Raw genomic sequence first — 22150 nt, forward strand, 5'->3', positions numbered from 1 at the left:
GCAAACGGGCTTCCGGAGGTGCTGCGCTAAGCGACTGGTGGCGATGCGGGCCGCGGCCCCTCGTGCATATCCCCCATGTGGAGCGGTCCCAAGGCTCGCGCCGCGGCCGCGGCCCCGCCCTCCGCGACAGGCCGCAGAACCCCTCGAGCGGCGGGAAACCAGCACTTCCGCTCTCCGACGAGCCCAGCAGTCGCCCTCTGGCAACGGGGGCCGCATCGGGGCGGGGCTTCCTCTCAGGCCGCCAATCGAACGTGACAAAATCCGTTACCGACGCCCTGGTGACGTAGGCAAACGGCGCTTCTTACTGCGTAGAAGACGGAGGACGGTTGCGGGGCTGCTTGGAGACCGAAACCGGAAGCGAAGGTGTGTTCAGTTCGGGAGAGTGTCTGAGGCGGGTACGCGGTGAGGGAGCGGAGCGGGCCCGAGCCTTCCCCGCCGCGCGCCGCTGGGTGGGTTTCCGGAAATGCGCGCGTTGCTCTGGGGGAAGGCAGATTTCTTCAAAATGATACATACAACGAGTGTCCCCGAGGAGGGAAAGCTACAAAAAATCCTCCCGCTAACGTGTGAAGGTTCTTTGTAGCAGAGTAATAGTAGGTGGGAATTAATGTTTGAATTAAAGTCCAGTTCTGTGTATAAAACCGCACTGAAGCTCTTTGCATTGCAACACAATCAGCAAAAGGGAAAGAAACGAGCTGCTTAAGAGTTTTGTAAGTGCCTTTGACAATATAATATGTGTATGTGCGCCTAATACTATATATAGCCTGTATATGAGTTGGTTTCTTTTAAGTCTTTTTCTTGCCACAGAGAAGACATCTGTGCTTTGACAGAGTTTTTTCATATTGCCACATGAGATGAACTAAAGTCTGAGATCATGTGGTGCTGAGATACTTCAATACTCATGGTAGTATAATAAAGGAGTAATATTCACAGAGGGTTTTATACATATGGAAAATTCTGTTTTCAGTTCAAAGAAGACTAGCTGGATGTTTTTTCTCAGTAGATAATGTTTTCACCCTTATTATATCAATAACAGACAGAAGAGGGTTGAGAATGGAACCTTGGGGTGATGGGGGAGAATTTTACAATCTCAGCTTAAGTATATACAATGCTTGAATGTTTGTTTGCCTTGGAAATAACTCAAGACCTAGTCCTAGTTTTAATTTAAAGATGAGTTAGGCATTTAAAGAATGAATATAAAAATGTGTTCACTAAAACCATTACAATTCCTTTCTTAACAGTTTCCATATGGATGGACATCACCTGAGTCTTCCTGTAGAACTTTAAATCACTTGCATTGATCTGTAATTGCAACATGAGTGGCTCCAAACCTGATATTCTCTGGGCTCCACACCATGTTGATAGATTTGTTGTATGTGACTCAGAATTGAGCCTCTATCACATTGAGTCTGCAGTGAGTTCAGAACTCAAAGCAGGATCCTTGCGATTATCAGAAGAAACTACAGCTACGTTATTGTCAATAAATTCAGACACGCCATACATGAAATGTGTGGCTTGGTATCCTAAATATGATCCTGAATGTCTTCTAGCCGTTGGACAAGCAAACGGTCGAGTTGTCCTTACCAGTCTGGGCCAGGATCACAACTCAAAGTCCAAAGAGCTGATAGGAAAAGAATTTGTTCCAAAACATGCACGGCAATGTAATACCTTAGCGTGGAATCCATTGGACAGCAATTGGCTTGCTGCTGGCCTAGATAAACATCGGGCTGACTTTTCAGTATTGATCTGGGATATAAGTAGCAAATACACTCCAGAGAGTGCAGTTGCCACAGAGAAAGTGAGACTTTCAGCTGGAGAGACTGAAGCTGGGCTGGTAGTGACGAAGCCGCTTTATGAATTAGGACAGAATGATGCTTGTCTTTCTCTTTGCTGGCTTCCACGGGACCAGAAACTTCTTTTAGCTGGAATGCACCGAAACTTAGCTATCTTTGACCTTAGAAATACAAGCCAAAAAATGTTTGTAAATACCAAGGCAGTTCAGGGAGTGACTGTAGACCCATACTTCCATGATCGTGTGGCTTCCTTCTATGAAGGTCAGGTTGCCATATGGGATCTCAGAAAATTTGAAAAGCCTGTTTTGACCCTGACAGAGCAACCAAAGCCCCTAACAAAAGTAGCTTGGTGTCCAACAAGAACTGGACTGCTAGCTACTTTAACTAGGGATAGTAATATTATTAGATTGTATGATATGCAGCATACTCCCACACCTATTGGAGATGAAACTGAACCTACAATAATTGAACGAAGTGTGCAACCATGTGAAAATTATATTGCTTCCTTTGCATGGCATCCCACAAGTCAAAATCGAATGGTAGTTGTGACTCCCAACAGAACTATGTCTGACTTCACAGTTTTTGAAAGGATTTCTCTGGCATGGAGTCCAGTTACATCTCTTATGTGGGCTTGTGGCCGACACTTATACGAATGCACAGAGGAAGGAAAGGCTAGTTCCTCAGAAAAAGACATAGCCACCAAAATGCGTCTCAGGGCTTTATCCAGGTATGGCCTTGATACTGAACAGGTCTGGAGAAACCATCTTCTAGCTGGAAATGAAGATTCTCAGCTGAAGTCGCTTTGGTACACTCTGCACTATATCCTTTAACATGTAAAATAAGGGAAGTTGTAAAGGAACCTTGTATGCAGATCAGTCTCTATATAAACAATTTATATTTCATACTGAATGGGTAAAGAGCTTATAATGTAAACAGTGCAAGATATTGCAAATACTTTCTGAATATTAAACATAGGAATTGAAATTCTACTTTTCCAAATCCCAGGGGAAAAAATAATGGAGGAAAAAAACATATTGTCCTAGTACTTTTCTTTCCAGACATGTGTTTATGTCCTTCATCTCTCCAGGACATTTCAAAATACAGTTACAGAGGCAATCAAATACCTATTTGCATGATCAGGGTAGTGCTTACATTTCATTTAACTTAAATATGGTCTCTTTTTTTTTTTTTTTTTTTTTTGGTAACTATTTTTAGGAAATATTTCACTTGTAAAAATGAAACATCTACTCTTCAGAGTGTATTGTAAAGACTAACTAATGTTTGTAAAGCACTTTGAAGATTAAAAGTATGTAAGTGCTAAACATTTATTTTCATGCATGATTGCATAGGACTCTAAAAATCTACCTGAATAGTTCCAAACCTTTTAGACAGTTGTATACTTTTCCTGATTTAGGGCTCAGTCATATTTACAAACCTGGAGGCAGTTAAATATTTCAGAATGTAGAAGTACCCCCCTGCTAGTGGAAACTGGGTCCATTCCATGCTATATCCTGGGCTACTATTTGGGTGAAAAGCAACACACATTTGTGGGCAACTGTAAAAAGCAGTCACCTTTTGCTCCCTGCACACTTTCACTAAGGGCTTGTCTAAATGGGAAAATTTACCAGCATAGTTATACCATTATAATTATACCTGTAAATTTCCCCATGTAGCTAAGAACTAATATTTACAGGCTATGGACTTGTCTATACATACAAGCAGCAAAAAGTCCTGTGGCACCTTATAGACTAACAGACGGAGCATGAGCTTTTGTGGGTGAATACCCACTTCGTTGGATGCATTTGTCGGTATTCACCCACGAAAGCTCATGCTCCAATACATCTGTTAGTCTGTAAGGTGCCACAGGATTCTTTGCTGCTTTTACAGATCCAGACTAACACGGCTACCTCTCTGATACTCTATACATACAGTTATTCAGAAACAGCTTTTCCAGAATATGCCTTCTTGCTGTTTAGCTACATCCACTTTGAAAGTGGGTTAAGATAAACAGGAACAAGGCACTTTTGGAATAGGAGTGTCTACACATGGACTTATTCAGGAATAATTTCATGTATAGAAAAGTGCTAAATGTTGAGGTCTCTGACACTTTTGGATGCTGGGTAGGCACTTAAGGGGAGAAGCCATTAAGTTTCTTGTTGAAGAGACTTTACATTTCTCCATTCACCCTTTCTCTAAGTTTAGCCCTTTAGATTTTTGCTGATGTAGACTGTACCTCCCTTGATTTTATTGGGGGGGTGCTATTCAGAATCCTAGTGAGTGAGCTGGGGCCAGCCAACCCATAAACAAATTAGCAAGTAAGGAAATCTTCTTTGACAGCAGTGCAGTCATACTGTTTTCTTTTGTTAATTTATTAAAATTTAGTATATTTTGCTTACAATGTTCCATTAGTGTGGTGATCTGCAGGTGACCATCCTATTGTGGAGAGGCTGGTACGTAAGACTACTTGAATAGAAGTACATTTGAAAGAATGGGGCCTTCTGTAATTAAACATTAAGATTTTTTCATGTTTCCTATACATGTGAATACTTATGAAACAGTATACTGAAGATATGGATCAGAAGCTTACAGGAAACAAAGGGTCCTTAGTTTATGCAGGCATTAAATCAATTGTGAAATCATCTTTGGGTAAGAACATTACTACTTTAATAATTATACTGCAGCATGTTTACAAAAACTTTGTGGAGACTGGTATGCTTTTTGTCACATGTACAAAATTAACTTGTTAGAACAGATGTTACAGTATATGAAAAAAAATGAATATGCAAAAAGATGATACAGAAGCACAAATAAACATTAGTTTCTAATTTGGCTCTTGGATAAATGCTGTATATACTCGATCATAAGCCAGTTTGTTTATAAGCTGACACCCCCACCCTCCCCAAGATGGATAAGTAAAAAATGGAAATTTTCAATAACCTGTTCATAAGCCAACCCTATAATTCAGGGGTCAGCAAACTTTGGCTCCTGCGCCATCAGGATAAGCTGCTGGTGGGCTGAGATGGTTTGTTTACCTCGAGCGTCTGCAGGCATGGAGGTAAACCTAAGTAAACAAAGTGTCCCGGCGTGTCAGCTGCTTACCCTGACGGGCTGGGACAGGAACTGGTGGGGAAATTTTTTTGTGGGGGAGAAGCTGGGGGTCAGGGGAGTAACCCCTGTGACCACCTTGCACATGACCCCACCCCTAGCCTGGGACCCTCACACTCTCCCCGTCCCATCCCTTCCCACCTTATTTGGGGAGGACCGGGGCAGAGGGATAGCTCAGTGGTTTGAGCGTTGGCCAGGGTTTTGAGCTCAATCCTTGAGGGGGCCATTTAGGGATCTGGGGCAAAAATCTGTCTGGGGATTGGCCCTGCTTTGAGCAGGGGGTTGGACTAGATGACCTCCTGAGGTCCCTTCCAACCCTGATATTCTATGTCTCTGTCTCTCAGAGGATGTCTCTGACCTGGCCGGAGCCTGATCTGGTGGGCTGGGCCGGGCAGCGCGGACGGAGCCTGATCTGGTGGGCCGGACCGGGCAGCCATGGAGCTGCAGCTGCTTTGGAGGCTGGGGGAGAGCTGCCTGGCCAGAAGTGGAGAGACTCTTGTCCCGCCTCTTCCCTTCTGCCTCTCTCTGCTCCCTCTGTTGCGGGCAGGGGCTGTGGCCCACCTGTCCCTCTCTATACCCGTTCATAAGCTGACCTCTGTCTCTGGTGCTTCCCTTTTTTACTAAAAGTATTTGGCTTATGAACGAGTATATACGGTAATTTGAAATGAAACATAATTTTTCTTGCAATAGCACCCAGAATTTCTGGTTTGCTTTGAAAGTCCGTTAACGTAGAGCAAGATGGGTTTCAACTTGAAAGGTCATGAAGATTTATTTCAAACATTGCTTTTCCTGATATTATGTAAAAGCTTGAAAACGATTCATTCTTTTTCTGTAACCATTTGACAATATGGGGTTTTGTTTTTGTTTTTCTGAATAAGAATGCAGCAGCAATCAAATATACAAAGAAGTAACCAGTACAAAGTCTATGTCAGAATAATATAATCAGTGATGTAAACGAAAATACTGAGTAAGTCCTCCGTGTGTGCGAAAGAGAGAGAGGGGTGTGTGTGTGTGTGTGTGTGTGTGTGTGTATGCATGCCGTGTGTTTGCTTAGCTGAATAAAAAGATGTTTCACTTATATCAGTCTTGCTTCAAGGAACTTACAGAATGTGTGGCTAAGTGCCTTGAAGCAAGAATCATGTCTTTTTATTCTGGGAGGCACTTGGAACGTGTTTGGCTGCTGAGAGAAATAATGAACCATAGAATACTAGTAATAACAGAAGCATGTGCTGTTCTGTCACCTCTTTCCTTTTTAAGCTTAATTTTTGCTTTTTCAAATCTGAAAATCTTGTTACAAAGTTCATAGGAGTAATGAAGAGTTTCCAGAATGTTGTGTTGGTAAGAAGACTTGATTGGAAATAAGTATCAGTTTGATGTACATGCTAAGAAGTCATGTATTTACAGCAAATTCTATTCTATACTAATGCTAAAACAAAAGTTTTTAGTAAATGTTCTTTTGTAAACTAACTTTTTGTTTTCAGTGAAGCTTGAAATTAAAATGTTGCAAATTGTGAATTTAAATTTTGTTTCTTCTTAGGAACAACAGAGAGTCTGAGGCATAGCAGGAGTGGGTCCGATAGGCAGGCAGATATTATTCAGTATCTAAGTGAGGAGAGGTCATTGGCCTTGCAGCTCTGTGGGTGGATAAAGAAGGGAACAGATCTAGATGTGGAACCCTTTCTAAATTCTTTGGAACAAGAAGGAGACTGGGAGAGAGCTGCTGCTGTGGCACTTTTCAACTTGGACATACGGCGAGCAATACAGATCCTAAATAAAGGAGCTTCTTCTGGAAAAGGTATATTTTTGTACCTTCTAATTTTTTTTTTTATTTTTTTTTGGTTGCAGATAACTTGCCTTACTGTTGCTAGATCAGTTTTCCCTTGCATAGAAACCCCATCAGGGCATTAATGGCAGCAAGTGAACACCCACCCTTGATGCACTTAATTCAGTGAGGGTTGGATTGGGCCCCATGTTAGAGAATTTAACAAATTCTGATCTGTCACTCCCTGCTTTAATGCATTATTGGTCTTAATCTCTTGAAAGAGCAAGGGATGATCTCATGCCCTGTACAAAATACACCCACTGGAACCCTAGAAATGCTGATATCTAGTCCAATACCCAAGATCAATCTTTTTTGGAGGTGTTTGTTTTATATTATTTAAATAGATTGCTTTTCATTAGTTTTTAATGTTTAGTGGTGCAGGGAGCGAGGAAAGTATGTCTGAATGTCAGCATATGTGGGCTATTTCAGATTATTGGACAAGTGCTTCTGAATTTTTATCCCTATACTTGGTGGTTTTTGTTAATCAGGTGATCTGAACCTCAATGTAGTAGCAATGGCTTTATCAGGATATACAGATGAGAAGAACTCCCTTTGGAGAGAAATGTGCAGCACTCTGAGATTACAACTAAACAACCCCTACTTGTGTGCCATGTTTGCTTTTCTGACAAGTGAATCTGGTTCATATGATGGAGTTTTGGTAAGCAATTTTTTGTCACACTAAATGTCCTTTAACTGTATGCAGAGGCCTATACATGAATTCTTTGAATTTAATTCTAAATAGAATGTATTCTTGTTTACTTCCTCCTGATGCTCACTGTTGTTTTCTCATGAATATTTCCTTTAAAGAATCCTATGATATTCATGAATCCATAAAAGATGGAATAAAATTCTAGCTAAAAATGTCAAAGTTGTCTTCATAGTAAAACTTTTAAGAGTTAATTTAGGGTTTTTTCTTTAATTGTAAACTTATTGTAAAACTATACAAAACTACATGAATAACCCTTTACATTTATAGTTGGGATCTTCTCTCTTTCAAACACTAAAAGACAATGTTAAGAATATACTTAAGCAGGAAGGGAAGCAAATGAGTGAGAAGATGGTAAAAAGAGGAGGGAAGGGAAAGCAAATTGAGAAAGCAGAGAAGTTCATCAAATTTCCCCCCATGTTTTCCCTTAAGTGAGCATTCCAGTTCACTCAATTGTCGTCTTTGTTGTTTTCTAGCAAATTTAAAAAACTGATCTTTTAAAATATTTAAAAGATTGACTACCTTGCTTAGGCTATTTTCTGGAAAAACAAATCAAAATTTCTTAAAACAACTGGCATAGTAGAATAGGGTAATCCTATGCATAGGGCCCTACCAAATTCGCGGCCATGAACAATGCATCACGGACTGTGAAATCTGGTCTTTCATGTGCTTTTACCCTATACTGTACAGATTTCATGGGGGAGACCAGCGTTTCTCAAATTGGGGGTTCTGACCCAAAAGGGTGTGTGTGTGTGTGTGTGTGTGTTGGGGGGAGGGGGGGAGAAGGGGTCATGGTATTGCCACCCTTACTTCTGCGTTGCCTTCAGAGCTGGGCAGCCAGAGAGCAGCGATTGTTGGCCAGGTACCCAGCTCTGAAGGCAGCGCCCCACCAGCAGCAAAGAAGTAAGGGTGGCAATACCATACCATGCCACCCTTACTTCTGTGCTGCTGCCTTCAGAGCTAGGCAGCTGGAAAGTGGCGGCTAATGACAGGGGAGGGGCCCAGCTCTGCAGGCAACAGCGCAGAAGTAAGGATGGCAATATTCTACAATACCATGCTTGCTTCTGGTGGCAGCTCTGCCTCCAGCACTGGGCTCCTGGCCAGTAGCCACCGGTCTCCAGCTGCTGAGGTCTGAAGGCAGTGCTGCCCCCAGCAGCAACGCAGAAGTAAAGGGAGGGAGGGATGGTACTGCTACTCCCATGTTAACTTTTCAACCCCACCCCCTACAACTCCTTTTTGGGTCAAGATCCACCCAATAACACCTAAAATCATGCAATTTACTATTGAAAAAATCTTATGACCGTGAATTTGACCAAAATGGACCATGAATTTGGTAGGGTCTTACCTATGCAGGAGCCTCAGGATCAATTCCCATTTGCCATTTCTTGTTTCCCCAGGCCACAAGGTAGCTGAACCATTGCAGAGGCAACATATTTAGTCCCTCAGTGATTGGGGGAAGGGAGGCAAGAAAGTGCCGTCACTCAATGGAAACTGTTCTGGCCAGTGTAAGGATCAGTGTTAACTGGCATCAAAGGGATAGCTGTCCAGACATTGTGAGGAAAAGCAGTCATGACTTAAAGTGAGGCTGAGATGAATGTTCTCCCTTTCAGTAAATGTGCACTCTCTCCAGGATGTGGGGGAATAAGAGCAAATGGAAATCTAAGGAGGGTTAGCAGTTCATAGAATAATCCACCAAAACACTAAAAACCAGTCACAGGAGTCTAAGAAGGGATTGGCAAAAGGTAACACAAACAGGGCCAACAAGATAAAGGGAAGGATAATAAATAAGTGGTACATTTAAAAAAAAAAAAAAAAAAGGTATACTTGAAAATTAAATCTAATTTCCTCCCCCCCTGCCCGCAGTTTACCCTAAAATAATAATTAAAAAAAGACAGGTTGGGATTCCCAATGAAAAATACTATTTCTTCTGTTTATCATTTTTACAGTGCAAATATTTGTAATAAAAATAGAGTGAGCACTGTACACTTTGTGTTCTGTGATATTTAAATTAGGGCTGTCTATTTTAATCGCAGTTAACTCACATGATTAACTAAAAAAATTAATTGCAATTAATCAGTTTTAATCACACTGTTATACAATAGAATACCAATTGATTACAAATATTTGCACTAAAAATGATGATTGGTATTTTTCAATTAATCTCATACAAGTACCATAATGCCATCTCTTTATCGTGAAAGTGCAATTTACAAAATCTAGATTTTTGTTGCTGTTACATAACTGCACTCAAAAACAAAACTATGTAAAACTTCAGAGCCTACAAGTCCACTCAGTCCTACTTCTCGTTCAGCCAATTGCTAAGACAAACAAGTTTGTTTACATTTAGGGGAGTTAATGCTGCTGGCTTCTTACTACAATGTCACCTGAAAGTGAGAACAGGCATTCGTGTGGGACTTTTGTAGTTGGCATTGCAAGGTATTTACGTGCCAGATATGCTGAACATTCCTATGCCCCTTCATGCTTCAGCTACCATTCCAGAGGACATGCTTCCATGGTGATCTCACTCATCTTTGTGTGTGGTTTTTTTTTTTTTTTTTAAGTTAATTTTAAATTTGTGACTGAACTCCTTGGGGGAAGAATAGTATATCTCCTGCTCTATTTTTATCTGCCAAATATTTCCTATTATAGTAGTCTCAGATGATGACTCAGCACATCGTCATTTTAAGAACGTGTTCGCTGCAGATGTGACAAAATGCAAAGAAGGTACCAATGTGAGATTTCTAAAGATAGCTACAGCACTCGACCTAAGGTTTAAGAATCTGATGTGCCTTCTGAAATCTGAGAGGGAAGAGATGTGAAGCATGCTTTCAGAAGTCTTAAAAGAGCAACACTCCAATGCAGGAACTACAGATCGTGAATCCCCCCCAAAAAAGAAAATCAGCCTTCTGCTGGTGGCATCTGACTCAGATGATGAAAATAAACATGTTGGTCCACACTGCTTTGGATTGTTATCAAGCAGAACTTGTCCTCAGCATGGACACATGTCCGCTGGAATGGTGGTTGAAGCATGAAGGGACATGAATATTTAGCGCATCTGGCATGTAGCTGGCGTCGCAAGATTTTTTACAACAGTGCCATAGGAATGCCTGTTCTCACTTTCAGGTGATGTGAACAAGAAGCAGGCGGCATTATCTCCTGCAAATGTAAACAAACTTGTTTTGTCTGAACAAGAAATAGGACTGAGTGGACTTTTGTTTTATTTTTGAATGCAGTTATATTTTGTACATAATTCTACATTTGTAAGTTCAACTTTCGTGATAGAGATTGTACTACAGTACTTGTATGAGGTGAATTGGAAAAATACTATTTTGTTTCTTGCAGAGCAAATATTTCAAAAATAAAGTGTGCACTGTACACTCTGTATTTTGTGCTGTATTTGAAAATAAAGAAAAACATCCAAAAATGGTTATTAAATTGCAATTGGTATTCTGTTGAACAGTGCGATTAAAACTGCGATTAATCACAATTAATTTTAATCGTGATTCATTTTTTGAGTTAATTGTGTGAGTTAACCCTGCATGTATCCCTGCTGCTTGGATGTATTCTCCACTATACATGCTGGAAGCACTATGGACCAGCACTGTGACTTGCCAGCTTTTCATAGACTGAAATGCAATTTGTTGGGTCAGGCTTTCTTGCCATTGTGGTAGATTGCCCTGGTAATCGTTTTGTGACTAAGCATAAGGTACCCGGTACTTAAAAGAGTTAATATCACAATGTGAGGACACCTCTTATTCATGTGCATAATGAAATTCATGGCATTAGTTATACAGTAAGCCTACTGTTCTGTTTAGAAGCAATGAGTGATTTGGAAATTTTAGCTTTATATTGCCATATGTATCTGTCTTTCCTCACAGTATGAGAATAAGGTAGCAGTACGAGACAGAGTGGCATTTGCTTGTAAATTCCTCAATGATGCACAGGTGAGTGTGTGTTTTGAATAGTAGCATAAACTGATAGCCATCCTGTATTTTTAATCAGAACCTTTTATAAAAAATTCTAAAAGTGTGAATAATGGAAGTAATGATACAATGTGTTCCTTTCCTAAAAATAAAAAGCAATAAATTCACTATTGTATAATCTGAAAATCAGATTATACCTTCAGTCTGATTTCCAATTGTGATAATTAGGGGTCAGTATTAATACTTTCACTATTTTTATAGCATGTTACTACGTTAATACATGTATTTCTAACAGGATACACATACTGTTAATGCCATAGTCATTATAATCCCTGATGTATCTTTACTAGCAATCTTATAATTATAGGATCTTATTCCACAACTGATTCTGCATTGATGATTGCCCACTTAATTCAGTGGTGCTTCATGCTGACAGAGAGTTTTGTTTGCATGGTGTCAATGGCTGGATCAGGACCAAACTGTGTAGAGGAGGTTTTCACAGTCTGTCTCTTGATTGCCCTTCCTTCTCTTTTGTCTGGCTCACATACACATGATCAGGTTAGCAAATAAATATTAAGCATCCTTCAATTAGTGATCTTATCTAGGCATGTAAATTTGTTTAATCTGTTTTCATGGGAAAGTTGGTTAAACAGTTTTACATGCCTGTAACTAACCAACCTGATCAAGCTAAACAAACTCTCTTTGCTGTTTAAATGCTCTTTAAATTGTTGTCTAATTATGAAGAAGTTCTTTCAAAGAGAATGTGTGTTAATCTCTAAGACTTCAGAGCATGTTTTGTACTGTTAGAACAGCAAACTCTTATGGACTTTAAGGTCAGAAGGGACCATTATGATCATCTAGTCTGGCTTCCTGCACAACGCAGGCCACAGAATCTCACCCACCCACTCCTGTAACAAATCCCTAACCTATGTCTGAGTTATTGAAGTCCTCAAATCGTGGTTTTATATTCCAGATTAGGTTAAGAGAAATCAGATAGGTTGTTTGACAGTAGGAAAGGGTATTTTTTAAATTACTGAAATGGTGGCTTATCTTTTGTTTTCCCACCATGTGAGGAAACTTGAGTACATTTGCCAGGATTTTTACTCTGATGCAATGAAGTGGATGTTTCTGTATTTTAGACTCATTTTCTGCATAAATTCCAGCAGATACCTCTTAGGGAGAAAATTAATAAAGTTGAAGTGTTAGCATGTGCTAATTGATCACATTAAAAGGTCATGAGAAGAAAATGAAGGTGGAAATCCTTTATTTTTGTAGCTGAATAGATTCGTTGAAAAGCTGACAAATGAATTGAAAGATGCTGGGAACTTGGAAGGAATTCTGCTGACAGGACTGACAAAAGATGGAGTGGACTTAATGGAAAGTTACGTTGATAGAACCGGGGATGTCCAGACAGCAAGCTATTGTATGCTCCAGGTTAGTATTTCTCTCTGAAGTAATTTCAGGTTACTCCATTATTCTTCAGCACTATGGTAATAAATCTTATATAGTGAACTGAAAAGTACTTCTTAGCATGTACTTAAAAAAATGAGAGATACCATGTATAGCCTATGTAGTTTTACGTTCAGTATTTCATTTGGCACCTTAGAAGCAGAGGTTCTCATGGAATACTCCTTTCCCCTTCCACTAGCTGGGCTGGGCACATCTAGCCACAGTCTGATACTGATTGAGTTCCCATGCAGAATCCCGGGATGGTGCTCTGTTAAATGTCCCAGTACTTTTCTTCCTTCCCAGAAACTGGTGGCAGAAGAACTTGGATTCTTACCATGTCATTGCTTGGTGTGCTGGTGCCTGGAGCCGCCCCGATCATGCTCCTAGCAAAGCTTGGTACAATTATAAGATACATGGGTTTCTGAACAGTACTAAAGCGTAGTATTACATTATAGCTCATGTTTGCTGAATTTTTTTATTTAATAATCTTGAATGTTTCCTTTAGACATACTACATTGTGTTGCTTCAGATATCTTTTATTAAATCATGTGAAACCCTCTGAAGAAATGTTACTTGTATTGTGTAGGGATGTAAAATATTAAACAGTTAACCAATAAGTATTAGTCTTACCGCTAATACAGGGATAGGCAACCTATGGCACGTGTGCCGAAGGCAGCACGTGAGCTGATTTTCAGTGGCACTCATACTGCCTGGGTCCTAGCCACCGGTCCGAGGGGCTCTGCATTTTAAATTAATTTTAAATGAAGCTTCTTAAACATTTTGAAACCTTTATTTACATACAACAATAGTTTAGTTATATATTATAGACTTATAGAAAGAGACCTTCTAAAAATGTTAAATTGTGTTACTGGCACACAAAACCTTAAATTAGAGTGAATAAATGAAGATTCTGCACACCACTTCTGAAAGGTTGCCGACCCCTGCACTAATATATTGAGGTTAACGTTTAAAACAAATTGGCAGCAGACCCCAACCCCAGACCCTGACCCCTGTCGTGTTAACAATTAATTACATCTCTAGTATTGTGTATGTTGGTGGTTTATTTCATGCTTTAGGGTTCTCCGTCCGACGTACTTAAGGATGAAAGGGTTCAATATTGGATTGAGAATTACAGGAATTTGTTGGATGCTTGGAGGTTCTGGCATAAACGAGCAGAATTTGACATCCATAGGAGTAAGCTGGATCCCAGTTCAAAACCTTTAGCGCAGGTAAACATGAATTATATTTTTGTGAGCATTTAATAAGGTAAAAAGTTAGTCCTTCAGCACCTCATCCATAGGGTTTCCTTTAACACGTTCATCACAGCGTCCGCTCAGACCTAGCACAGCCTTATGTGTCTTCAGTTAGACTTTCCAACCCTTTCTAAAGGATTTGGGACCTTTTTGGACCCAGGGATCCTATCTGTTTGCTGGGGAAGAAGGTTGTGAGGCATTTTAAAACCAGGCTATTTATCTAAAATTCCTGTCTTTCTGTTGGTCCCTGGAAAATGGAGTGTGAACTAGGGTATATGTATACCTCTCCAGACGGTAGCTTCAAAGGGCTGACAGAGGAAGTGCATTAGCATCCCTCCTCCCTACAAGAGAGAGTACATACTGCCACAATAACACATAACACAATTGCTTTTTAATACACTGTACCCCAAAGGTATTCAATAAGGTTTAACTTAATTCATAAGATTTGTTCAGGATATTGTTAGTCTGTCACACGTGCATAGAGAAATGAGGCACGTGCTCATTATTAGCCACATCTTGGCCTCTACCAGCAGAAAGGAAGGCCTAGTTTAAGGCCATGCTGAAAATGTTGCTGCAAGAGCCTGTTAAATGTACGTAGGGCAGGCAGGGTGGCGGTGGTCTGACAAAAGCTGCAATCTTGATTGTTAGATGATGGAAAATAGTACTGAAAAAATCCAGTTTCCCTTTACAAAACAGTGGAAATAAGCTTTCAAGTCTTTTATTAAAGTAAGCTCGTTTTTGTTCAGTGTATTTTAGGAGGTGTTTATATAATCATTTTATAAGAGTAGAAACAGGCCTTTCAACAACTTTGATTTCCAGCACTTTCTATGGTGAAAGCAGGTTCCTTCATCCCCTGCTAAAAAGAATCATTCAAACTGCAGCAGTGCATTGAGCTCTACACTTGTCCCATTCACTGTAAGAAAATACTGACACGGTGACAAATATTGATTAAAAAGTGCCCTGAATTTTTGTGTGTGTAAGAGATAAAATGCCTTACATGACTAAAGACACAAGAATCAATATTTTTTCCTTAAAATAGTGTCCTGTAGAGCCCTATAGCCTTGTATCTCTCAAGACTCTAAACTTTTTTGTATCTGTTTACCTTCATGTTCTGTTTAGAACTTCAGATGGGCACTCCTCCTATGTATATTTCAATTCAAATACATTGCTGTTGTTGACTTAAGGTGTGTGGTTGTTTTTTAATTCTGTAGCTTGTGGCTGACTGTCTATTCTGGATGAGATTTTAGCTTTTTATCTTAAATCAGCAAAGCAAAAACTTCTCAATTCACAAACATAACTAGAATTTATTGGTTGTACCCTCTTGCAAGTATCTCATTCCTATTCTTAATTTTGGCTCTTGTCTGTGTTTTTGCAGGTATTTGTGAGTTGCAATTTCTGTGGGAAATCAATCTCTTATAGCTGTTCAGCCATACCTCATCAGGGCCGAGGTTTTAGTCAATATGGAGTAAGTGGCTCACCAACCAAGTCAAAGGTTACAAGTTGTCCTGGTTGTCGGAAACCCCTTCCTCGTTGTGCACTTTGCCTAATAAATATGGGGACTCCAGTTTCCAGCTGCCCTGGTATGGCACAATTTTAAGAAACTCCTTTTTAATCTTAAAATGCAGTACTATTTAAAGGCGCATGATTAGCGGCCCCTGTTTAATGACACAAATGCAATGCAATATCTCTTTCTACTCTTATTATTTTGAAATACCTCTCTCATTGAAAGATTCACTGGTTCAAATCCCACCCAGTTCAGTGATGAGATCTCTGATTACAATTGTTTGATGCCTGACAGTATGTAAATTAGTTGTTCCTGACTGTTTGCCTGTAAGATACCAATTCCCTCAATGAACATGGAGGTTACCCTCTGACTACTAGAGAGTAGGCTCTCCGAAGTAGATGATGAAGTACATTCTTGCATCGCAGCCTACTGTTCTTCGGTTGCTGCCACTGCCCATGAAGATGTATGTATCCTATGACTCAAGACTTCAGTCTTCTGGAGCCCAGTCACACGTGGGAGAAGTGTGAGTCTAGTACACCTCTACCCTGATATAACGCTGTCCTTGGGAGCCAAAAAATCTTACAATGCGGTTTCACCTATAACGCGGTATCAAACTTGCTTTGGTCTGCCGGAGTGCGCAGCTTTCCCCCCCTGGAGCACTGCTTTACCGCGTTATATCCAAATTTGTGTTATATCGGTGTAGAGGTGTAGTCAGAACACAGGACAGAGAAGAACTAAGAATTCCTGATTTCTAATCCTGACTCTAACACAGTTTTCCTTTATGTTCTTGGGCAAGTGACTTGACCTCTCTGCTTTAGTAAAATGAGAATAAAACTTAGTTATGTACTTCACAGGGTTGTTAGGATTAGTTTGATGTTTGTAAAGTGATCCCAAGATGGAAATATACTATAGAATTGCTAAGAATTTCATGCTATAAACAAAAAGTAGGTAAAAAATACAACTTTAGTAAATGATATTATAGTATCTTTCTTTATTGACAAATCTGTAAATGTAGGATGAAAAACAAAGACAATGCAGCAAGTTAAAGCCATTAAATATATCCAAGAGAATATGCACTTCTTACTTTAAACTTTCTAGGGTACATGTAATAGCCAACTGTTTACATGTTTACTGCAACATGAAACATGAATAAGATTAATCCATGTCTTGAAACTATTAAAAAAATAAATAAAACCAAAACACTTTATTTCTAAAATGTAATTATAGTAAAACTTATTCTCTTCTCCTCTTCCCTATGACAGGGATATGTCCTTGATCATGCCCCATTTTGGCCCTGCAGGTATACAGCCCTCAGCTCCCTCTTGGTGTTTGCAATCACTCACTGAGACCTGGTACTGAGAACAGGATCCACCTACCCCATCCCTTGTTGTGGGGGCTCATTAACTTTGTTAACCAAAAAAAAAAGTACAAAAACCTCATTGTTAGTCCCTCTAGTCCAACCCTACTGCTGGTACTGTGGTTAATATTGACAAGTGTCTTCTCCCAAGTTCAGGACTCCACAGCCACTCTTCCTGGAGCAGAGTTATAGCTCAAATGGCTCACTCTCCTTAAATCAAGCTTTCCTGTTGCCAGGTTGTATTTCAACACAAGTTCACTCTCCCTAGGTCAGGAATTCCCTACTGTCATCCTGGAGCTGGGTTCTCCCCAGCTGGCCCCTCTTTACTCAGTCCTTTCACTTATCACCTTAGAGAGGTTTACAGGCAAGCAGTTCTCCTGCTAGTCTCTAGGAGCTACTCTCTCCAGGAACACCCTCCTCCAACTGAGCTCTAGTAGCCTCCTGTCAGGTCCAGGTGCTCATTAGTTAGCTGCCAACCACTCCCCCTTGGCAATTAATTGCTTACAGATGGACTGGTTCTCCTTGAAGAAGCCTGTCATGGGTAGACTGGGTCCTGACTCCCCAGAAAGGGCCAGCCATCCTGTGATGCTCCCCCATATGTAAAATGTATGTCTGTTGCAAAAATTTAATTGCTAACTAGAAAACTAATATGTCCTCTGCTGTGGTGTCATGAGGTTTATTTCATGGCTGTAACAGCCTTCAGTCTTACTGGTTAAATGCTAAACAAATTGTGTTGATGCTTTCTCTCACCAACCATGCTTATAGTTCAGTATTGTGATATTACAGACATGGAATATAGTACTATGTTGTCATACATACACACATCTTTCCCAACTGTTTCACCAGTCCATCTTAAGACTTCTTTATTACAATTGTTTCCATTTATAGCTTACTGATGTGTTACTATGTGGTTCTGGAGTAACACTCTTCCAAAGCAGAAAAGAAATCCTCCCAGTGAAATAGGTAACATTAGAAAATGTAGCAGTTATTGCAAAAGAAATAGTGTGAAATGAAGCTATTAATAGGCAAGCAGAAATTACTGTGACAGTAACAGCTAAAACAGTAGTTTAACAATATAATTCTATTGGTTTTATCCTTCCTGGTATATTAACATTTTTTTCCTGTTTATTAATTTTGCTAATTACCTCTGTTAGGGGTGGAAGTGATTTTATAAAATCTCAAAATAGAAATGTATTGCAAATACTCTCATATGAAACCTACTGAGAAGCCAGAATGTAAGATCTCAGTAGTATTGGGAGTACCAAAAAGTCATGTAAAATACACATCGTAACACTGTAAACAACTATAATATTTCAAAATATTTGTGCTCAAATGAGAAATACCATATTGAAGAAAAATGCTAAAGCTTTCAAGATAGAATCATTGGTTAAATAACTAATTTTCATTTATTTTGGGGTGATAAATTAAGAAAATTATCAGTTTTTATTTCTGCTTCCAAATCAAGCTCCTAATTTCAATTTTAAGTTCTTTAATACTCCAATATAGCACAGATATTGACTGAAAGTTTCTTACCTATCCATAGGAGTATCAAAGTCAGATGAAAAGGTGGATCTTAGCAAGGACAAGAAATTAGCCCAGTTCAACAACTGGTTTACATGGTGCCACAACTGCAGGCATGGTGGTCATGCTGGACACATGCTCAGCTGGTTCAGGTAAACTGACAAAATTAAACATGTAGCCTCTCATAAATTTATACCTAATGTGCCATATCGGACATACCTCCTTGGCTGTCATATTTATTAAATATGGTATTTACTTGTCTGGTATTACGTAAAACAAGTGAACCACGCTTAAGGTTGAGATTTCAGCTTTAACTCTGCATCTCCTGATTTTGAATCCTTGAGTTCCAAGTCTTAATATTGCATTAACGCTAGCTTTTGCATGGAATGTATATGTCAGTAGAGCCAAATTTCTGCTATCATCCCACAGCGGAGAGTCTGAGCATTTGCTTGAGATTCAAGACAGTTGTGTGTGATTACAAGACACTATACCAGTAATGGCCAGTTATCCAATTAACCCCTGTGCCATTATGCTGAAAGCCATGCCCTATCTAGAAACAGCTGTAAGTGTGAACAGACTTTCTCTTTTCTGTCTTGGCATATTGGTACTGCTTGATGGTTCTATTTGGAAAGATGTAGGGGAGATGTGTCCTGATATAGGGATCAAAGAAATGGAGAATTCCTGTGGGGAACAGCCTTTGTTAGGGGTGGTCCAACAGAAAGGGAAGCTGGCAGCCTACGGAAGCAGTCTGATAAAGTGGAGAACTTGCTAGCTGGACAAAAGGCTGCTGTTTATCATGGTACTGGGGGTCAGCTATTGCTCAGGATCTGACTTGCATCCGAAGAAGTGGGTATTCACCCACGAAAGCTCATGCTGCAAAACGTCTGTTAGTCTATAAGGTGCCACAGGATTCTTTGCAATTTCCCAAATGTAAATAGTGATTTCATTTTGACAGTCCTGAGGTTTTTTGTCTTGTTTTTAAATTTTGTGTACTGTGTTAAAAACATATTCCTTTCTATTTTCTCATGTTGTGATGACAGGTGTCAAATGTCAGGTTCATTGGAGTTGTATTCTGACAGTTTAGCAGCATGGCTAGGATTAGTTTCTAGGTTGCCTCATGATTTATTGCAAGATGTGGCATGTTGCCCATTAGCTATTCTGTGTCATGCACAGTAAGTAGCCTTTTATCCCATTAAACTGTAGGATGTTATTAAATTAGGGTCTCCTCTCTCTAGATGTCATGCTATACCTCCTGCAGTTGGTGCCTACTGCTGGGGATATTTGAGCCCAATTTGTCATACTATATTGGACTCCCTGTCTTGAATTTAAACTTCTAATGTGTCACCATTTTACATATTAGAGAGAGCATTTTCAAAGATGCAGACAGGACAAGGGGGGGAGAGTCGTTGTAATTTTATCTACTTCAAGTTGACAGTATAAAACTTACTTTGAGCTCCTATGTCCTTTCTGCCTATATTTTCATAGTTAAAAGGATTGATCTTCTGCTTTCAGATAACTTATTGCTGATTTATTCTGTATGTTTTATTATTATTTCCAAATTATGTTCAACTATTGATTTCTTTGATCATGTTGCTGCACAGATTTACATTTTGGGAAATACAGGACTGAGATTACAAAACTGTTCCTTTAGTTTTATAATCCCCCGTTTCCTTTCTCACCCAGGGACCATACGGAGTGTCCAGTTTCTGCGTGTTCATGTAAATGTATGCAGTTGGATACTACAGGGAATCTCATCCCAGCAGAGACTGTTCAGCCATAAAACAACCAAGTTTAAAAACGTGGGGCTAATAAATGTCCTTCACAGCCTATACATACCTCAAAACAAGTAACTCATGAATCGCCTATAATGGAAAAATAAATCATTCTGTTGGATCAGCAGTTTTGGTGTGTGAATAGTTTAGATGTGCTTCACAGAGCCAGGTGTTGCTGGAATGAACCTTTTTAAGTGTGCCATATGGACTACAGTCAGTGTGTTGAAGCAGATCCTTTTAGAAATACTTCCACAGGTTCTGTTGAAATTCAGTAAGATTTTTTTCAGAGCAGGATATTCTCCAAAGTTCACTTTGTACCTTGTAGCTACTGTATTAATTGATTATGTATGCTGTATGCCCCTCCCCCCCCACCCCGTCCTTCACCTCCTGAGGTCACTTCCAACCCTGATATTCTATGATTCAGAGTAACACTGAACAATCCATGAATCCGCCATCTGAAATGAGCCAGTATTATATACTGTTTTTAGTATGATTTCTGGGCATTCAAAATAGATAATTGAAGACTGTTATTGAGCAAATCCCTGAGTTATGCTATAGCTTTCTATTTTCATTCATCACTGCTCATTATATACAAAGGATACTGTATATCTTTGTATATAAAGATTCTGAAATTCTTTCAAGAGTCCAGCTATTAAAATGTTTAATTTCTGCTATAGATTTTTCTTGAAAGAAAAGTTGCATTCATGTAATTGTTTTCTGTAGTCACATTTTATTAATACTAAGACTATTTCAATGCAAGTTTACCTACATATCTTGCTGTTTGAATGTAAAATTTTTAATTCAAGTTTTTTTCCTAACAAAGTTCTTCAAACTGTTTCATTTAATAAAAAGAGGAATATCAACTTCAAAACAGAATACAAATAATCCTGATTTTTATGAAGGACTCTTGATGATATTTTGGATGCACACAAACCTGAGGTTTTGTAAAAGTTAATCAGATTCAATTCAAATTATGATTACTGGACCAATATAAATTTCAGATAACATGGAGATTTGAATATTCAGTGTTAAGAAAATCAGGGTTTACCTGCTCTTGCAAAATGTGTTGAAATGTGAAATGCACCAATTCAAATTATGCTACAGATTACCAGTGGACATTGGCCCTCCTCATAAAATTGCACAATTTTTAAAGTTTCTGGTCAAGAGTAGTTTCATAACCTGTTGCTGGTCAGGAATAAAATTCATTAGTGGAGCACTGAGTGTCATCTGGCCACACTATACTTGGCTCTAGTGAGTGTTTATTTGTCCTTGATTTTTATAAGCAACAAATTTCACACAGAATTAGAAGAAACTGCTTTAAGTAATAACATCAGTTTATTTGGAGGGTGGGGGTGGAGGTTGGTTTTTGTTTTTTAAACTGGTGAATAAAAATTGATACTTAACAGCTCTTATTGTCACTCAACCCCCCCCCCCCCAAATGTTAGAAGATGGAACACTAGCAATAAAATGGTATCTTATTGCCAGTATTGTGAAAAATTGGTCTTTAAAAAACAGAACATACTGTAAGATGCAACTGGTTACCAGCATTCCGCTGTATTGGCAATAAAGTAGAAGCCAAATGTAAATTATGTTGTGTGGCAAATTGCTGGCACTACTATGATGGGTCTCACACTTTATCTTCTGGAGGGGGGGTCAGGGTGCTATTTCTTGCCCCTGAACTGGGATATTAATTGCCCCACTAGTCCTAGAGGAGGGGAGTGGAGAGGGAGAGACCTGTGCCTGCCCTCTACTCCGGGTCCCAGCCCAGGGAACCGAGGGATAGCGGTATGCCACTTGAACTAGTGGTTCCCTTTCCTGGGCTACTTCCCTCTCCTGCCCTTCCTCTTGTGGAGGCTTCCTGCCCTCTCTCTGCACAAGCCAGGTGTCCCTTTACCTAGGGTCTTGGTGGTCTTAGCCCACTGCAATGCTTCTCCAAACTTTCCTCTGC

General features: G+C 39.6%; 1 protein-coding gene across 6 annotated transcripts; it reads left to right on the plus strand.

Moving 5' to 3' along the window:
* Positions 1-218: 218 nt before the first annotated feature.
* MIOS (meiosis regulator for oocyte development) lies at positions 219-21441 on the plus strand. Of its 6 annotated transcripts, none has more exons than XR_005594217.1 (11): positions 219-363; positions 1239-2609; positions 4338-4436; positions 6433-6690; positions 7206-7375; positions 11302-11367; positions 12622-12780; positions 13872-14024; positions 15424-15513; positions 18453-18582; positions 20114-21441. XR_005594217.1 is itself a non-coding variant. In XM_039525277.1 (11 exons), exons 2-11 carry the CDS (start codon positions 1313-1315, stop codon positions 20208-20210), a joined length of 2634 nt encoding a protein of 877 aa, XP_039381211.1. In that variant the 5' UTR covers positions 219-363; positions 1239-1312; the 3' UTR covers positions 20211-21441. The 6 variants fall into 6 exon arrangements, 4 of the variants coding, with proteins under 4 accessions (XP_039381211.1, XP_039381215.1, XP_039381213.1 ...); XM_039525277.1 differs by having other exon boundaries at positions 15424-15628; XM_039525279.1 differs by having other exon boundaries at positions 346-449; positions 15424-15628.
* Positions 21442-22150: the final 709 nt, after the last annotated feature.

This window comes from Mauremys reevesii, linkage group 2 (assembly GCF_016161935.1).
Source record: "Mauremys reevesii isolate NIE-2019 linkage group 2, ASM1616193v1, whole genome shotgun sequence".
In the NCBI taxonomy this organism is placed as follows: Eukaryota; Metazoa; Chordata; order Testudines; family Geoemydidae; genus Mauremys; species Mauremys reevesii.